Raw genomic sequence first — 5,607 nt, forward strand, 5'->3', positions numbered from 1 at the left:
CTTGTGGTGGCTGCGGACAGGCTGAGTTGAAGAATCCCTTTCTCCGGCGACCTCCAACCTCCGTAAATGGCAGCATCAGGTACGCTGTCTATTTCTTGTTTTTCTGTTCTGTTTTTTTTTGCAGGGCCACTGCCATACAGTGATGCCGAGAGGTATGCCGCCTCGCCAGAAAACCCCGCCGGACCCGACAGGAAGCAGAATGAAAACCAGCATCAAAATGAAAGTCAGCATCCATTAGGGTATATGAGGATTTAAAGAATCCAAACCATGTCTCTTAAAGAAGGCCTCTACGGTTTCAAACAGGCGTGGTTCTGGTTTGATCGCTGAAGTATTTTTCGTATCGATATAGATTTCTTTTGCGGCGTGGGCACTTTCCTTTTACTCATTTATGTCAATGATATGATTGTTACGGGTAAATAACAAGAGGATTATTGAGTTGTTCATATCAAAACTTCAAAAAGAGTTTGCCAGAAAGGATTCAGGACAACACTACTTTTTTGGAATTGAAGTTAAATCCACCAATAACGGCATCTTTTTGTGTCAAGCCAAGTATGCTAAGACATACTTAACGTGCTATTATGCAAAATTCTAATCCAATCAATACGCCCATGACTACAATAATGACACAGAGCAGTGAGCAGTGAAACAAGATGGTCCCTTTCACGACTCCCATTAGACTCTATGTGAGTGTGAAGCCAGTTGTGAACAGAACCAAACCAAACCAAACCAACTCGCGCGACGCAACCGTAAGTTGGGGAAAGATTCAAATACCATGGAGAGAGAGCACAAATAAAACCCATTAGAATTTCATCACATTCAAAAAAGAGTCGAGTAAACAACCATAAGAATCAGATTCAACAGTAATTTCAAGCAAAAAGAATTCAAGATGAAAAAACACCAGCAATCCCCCACATCTATATATACCCTGCACACACAAAAAAAAAAGGAACATACTACACAGTAACAAGATATTAAAAAAAGGAGAGTATCCCCCTCCCCCATCTAAACCTCAAAACACCACCAGCCATCCAATCATCGTCGCCATCATGGACGCAATCCCCGCGCATGCTGTAAGAGATGTGGCAGAACCCGCAGGTCTGGGGGCTTCTGCTGGACCTTTTTTAGGTGAAGGTGAGGGAGGAGAGGCTGGGCTTAGTACCGGCAAGGAAGGAGCAAGGCTTGGTGTGGGTGGTGCACTAGGAGCATGGCTTGGAGGAACAGATGGTGGGTGGCTTGGAGGGTGTGCAGCAGGAGCTCTGCTTGGAGCAGGAGCAGGTGGATGTGGTACACTAGGAGGTTGGCTCGGTGCAATAGATGGTGGGTGCGGTACACTAGGAGGTTGGCTTGGAGCAATGGTTGGTGGTTGGCTAGGTGGGTGCGGTGCACTAGGAGGTTGGCTTGGAGCAATGGTTGGTGGTTGGCTAGGTGGGTGCGGTGCACTAGGAGGTTGGCTTGGAACAATGGTTGGTGGTTGGCTAGGTGGGTGTGGTGCGCTAGGAGGGATTGTTGGAGGCTGGCTAGGAGGTGCAGGGTGGATGGTTGGTGGAAGGGATGGTGGATGAGAAGAGGGAGGGGGTGGAGGGTGCCTTTCAGCAAGAACCACAACTATGAGCTTCTGGCCTTTCTCACAGTGCCCTGGGGCTCCACTGATGAAGTAAAATGGACCAGAGTGATCCAATTCGAACACTGAATATCCGTCTGTGAAGGACTTGACTGGGCTCGATGTGTTGCAGTTGTCGTAGTCCTTACTGCTCACCAACAATACGGAGTCTTCACCAGCTTTATATTTGAACACTAGAACACCAAAAAGGCTCATAAATAATTTTAATCACTGATTGTTACAGTGCCAAGGAGCATTTAAATGCAACTTAAAAACAAGAACAAGCAGAGAAAATTAGTAAAACAAATATATGACAGACATTAAAAGCCTTATATAGCTTCAAATACACGAAAAAGAAAGTTGGTAGAAAACTCATGAACTTAGTCACCTTTTCATGAAAACCAAACAGAGTATAATGATCGAGGACGAGTAAAAAGCTGCACCAATTGGTTGAGTAGTGACAGGTGTACGACCAAACGAGCACGGTGCTCATGAAATTGTTGTCAGGTGGCAAACTTGGAAAAATTCATATGGACTCATCTTGAAAAACAAAAAAGCACTACAGACAATCAACAAAATCCGTCCGTTTTCAAGATGAACGGTGCACAAAGCGAGCTAATATACGGCACATGAATGCAATAAATCATGTAACCCCAAATTTGCCAAGAGTCGAGGGGTGCAGGTACTGTAACTCTGTAAGTACCATCATCTCTACAAACTTGGTGACCATCCCCGGAGAGACTATAGCAAGCACGTAGAAAGAAGCGGTCAACATGGAATTTTAGTGGGACCACATATGGGACCAAGCACTGCACTTAAAACCTCCAGAGATGATAGTCACACCAGAATTTGAAACTATAAAAGATAAGCTATGAATTCAACATTGCTCAAGTTTTGTGGCAGGGAAAGAGCGTTAAACGCTCCAATAATTGATGATGGGCTTATCAACTTTAACGCTTTCCCTAAAAGAAAAAGGATATGCATTGAACATTAGTTGATGGGTAACATCATCATGCCTGCCCCACACAGTAGACGGGGATGAAACACGACAACATAATTCATCGAAAAAAAAAAACGCAAATGAAACAGTTCCTGTGAAGCTCAGCAGAGAGAGAGAGAGAGAGAGAGAGAGAGAGAGGCGCTCTCACATAGAGTATCTGATTTCTTAAAACGCTGCCTGCCAGCCCACTGGTTGAAGGGCTCAACGGGTGATGAGACCCAACCATCTCTTCCCCCAACTCGAAACTGACGAGCACGATCAGCTTCAACACACAACAAGAGACTCACGATCGCCACCAAAACCACAAGCACATGATTCCTTCCTTTCAACCCCATCTCTCTTTCTCTTACCCAAAACTCCCTCTCTCTCAAGAACACCCACAACACACAAATATATAAGAAGATTGCCAGAGAGAGAGAGAGAGAGAGAGAGAGAGAGATGAGGAATCGCTAGGAGACTGCCAAATATATATATATATATAAGGGGAAAGGAGGGAGGAAGACTAGCCAACACGTTAGAGACGGGAGTTGGCAAAAAAAATCTTCCTCTTCCACAATTCTTGCTATGGTAGTAAAAAGGAAACCGACTGGGGTTGCATAATGACGAAAGCACCCTTGTCGTTACTCGTAAGTAGTTCGTCTGCTTAGTTTTTTTTTTCATCATAATAAGGGTATTTTGGTCAATCGATCCATGCAAAAAGGATTCGTTACCTTCTTCGTCTCGAACTAGCCGTTGAGTCGCGTAGCTAAGGCAGAGGACGGGCACACAGATAAGGTAGAATGACCGAATTACCCTGCCTCACCCATCTAGAACAGCTTCGACTGAGTATGTCAATTGCAAAAATCATAAGGGCATCTTTCGTAAATTGCGAACATATGTTGCTTTCCTTTCTTTTGTGAATGTAGCCGTTGGCAATTGATAGAAGGCCATTAAATTAATTGCTAAATTGAACTCCTTCCTAAAATTATCCCTTAGTGCTCTCCATGAGACTCTTGCGTTTGTGACCGTTGGATCTCAGCAATCAGTCGACACGCTTCGACAGATGGGCACAAAAGAGCGAAAAAGGAAAGAAAACGAAGAGTGAAATTTTATCTTCCAGGAAGCTTTTTTTTGTGTATCTAAAAGTTAAGCCATGACGGCTCTTGCTTCCACCTGGAGAGAAGGAAATTTCTTTCCTCTTTGGTTACGTTGGCTTGAAGAACTTGCGGGGTTACTTTGGTCGTTAATTAAGCATATAAGGGTACTTTTGTCAATTAGAAAAGTGACACGGATCCTTCCATAAAGCACCCATACATACGCGTCTTTAAAGCGCACGTGTAGTAGTTTCATGGGGCCGTGCGGGACGCGTGTGACTCGTACGGAAAGCGTTGGGGATTTCGAGGCGGTGGAAGAATTCTGGTGAAACAAGTTGGGACGAAAATCCTTACAATCAACAGGTGCAAATGGATCGGATACGATCCAAATCATAGTTGAGCCGAATTCCCAACTGGACTTTGTGTAGGGGCGTAAACTGGTCGGATATGGGTCGCGTCAAGCTCAACCTGACACTAGATCCTTATCTCAAACATTTTTTCCGGGCCAGATCTGACCGCTCTAAAATGGGTGGCTTTCCGCAGTATCCTTTTCGTGTACAAGTTGCTGGATCAGGGTCCTGGTCCTGGTCCAAGTTTAATAGCCAAAAGTAGTTTAAATATGCCTCAGAACATCTCTACGCTTCAAAAAGTTGGACCAGACCTGTGTGGGGTGGGACATGATCTTAGCCTGTGTACTGTCCACTTCACTTCGAAACTGAAACGGGCCTAGGTCCATAAGACAGTTCTAAATCCTGTCTCTGTGATGCAGTAGTAGGAGCGAAACTAATTCCCGTTCATTTGGATCCATTTTATAGATTTGGATTTTTTTTTTTTGTGTCTTTGTAATGGATATCAGATCTAAATAGTTGATCCATATTTCAATGTAGTAATTTGTTAGGATTAGCAAGTTTCTTAATCAACGTTTAACAAAAATATGTAGGTTAGGTATGCTTGGATTAAGATTCTTTTCCTATAAATATAGGAGGGATCCAGAGTTAGGTTATTCGGAGTTGACTTGGAATTTAGAATTGTTTATTTCTATTTTTTTCAATTATTTTTGTTTTTAGTTAATTTCTTGTTTTCCCCAGTTAATTGCTAGTTGGTTAGATTTTCTTTGCAATCTCGAGTTGGGAGATTGCATCATTCTGGGTCCACGATGAATATGCTGTAAACATATAGGATCCATATTAAATAGGTGGCCCACAAGGTCTGACTGTTGCATTTTTAACCTGGCCTGCTTCTGCTGAATTCAGATCTGACCCAAAAGGGTCCAGGTCCAACCAAAATGAAACAACTTTCTTTAGTATCTTTTTAACATATAAAGGTTGTTAGAACCGGTTCACGCGGACCTGATCCATTCCATCATTGGTCCCAGACCCAATGTTATCAATATCGGTGCGTATTGGCAGAATTTTGATACGCAATTCACCATGAATCGGCTATTTTTAAAATAAATGCCAAAAAATACTAAAAATTAATTTATTATTATTATTTTAATACTATTTTAATGGTTTTAACACATGTCAAGTTATGGTTGACACATAATATTTTTTTATTATTTTCTGGCCGATACAGAATGATTCAGCTGAGTATCAGTATCGGCCGATACAGCTGAACCTGTGGCCCAACGATTCACGGCCGGTACTGATACTGACAACATTGCCCAGGTCTGAATCTGCATGATCCTATGTTATACGGGCATGCCATTTTAGCCGTGCGTTTATGGTGACATAGGTCTGTTCAATCCAGCTCCAATTTGAAAATTTTATTGAATCCGGGTTGGATCCGACCATAATACCCACATGAAACACATAAACTTGGCACTGCACTGACCGATGGTATATTGGTTCGACTTGCTTTGGCTTGATTGCTAATACGCAGTGTAGGGTGCAAACGGATCAGATTTTGGCTGGACTAATCCCATGAAATGTTTT

At 42.9% G+C, this 5,607-nt stretch overlaps 1 protein-coding gene across 1 annotated transcript; it reads right to left on the reverse strand.

The window, feature by feature from the left end:
* Positions 1 to 783: 783 nt before the first annotated feature.
* LOC149836927 (uncharacterized) lies at positions 784 to 3,145 on the reverse strand. The gene is made up of 2 exons (XM_090005668.1): positions 2,749 to 3,145; positions 784 to 1,794 (listed from the first exon to the last, which is right to left on the reverse strand). The coding sequence occupies exons 1-2, from the start codon at positions 2,933 to 2,935 to the stop codon at positions 1,010 to 1,012; spliced, it is 972 nt and encodes a 323-aa protein (XP_089861794.1). The 5' UTR covers positions 2,936 to 3,145; the 3' UTR covers positions 784 to 1,009.
* Between the last annotated feature and the right edge of the window lie 2,462 nt (positions 3,146 to 5,607).

The sequence above is a fragment of the Nuphar pumila genome, chromosome 5 (genome assembly GCF_984573655.1).
Source record: "Nuphar pumila chromosome 5, dmNupPumi1.hap1.1, whole genome shotgun sequence".
NCBI lineage: Eukaryota > Viridiplantae > Streptophyta > Magnoliopsida > Nymphaeales > Nymphaeaceae > Nuphar > Nuphar pumila.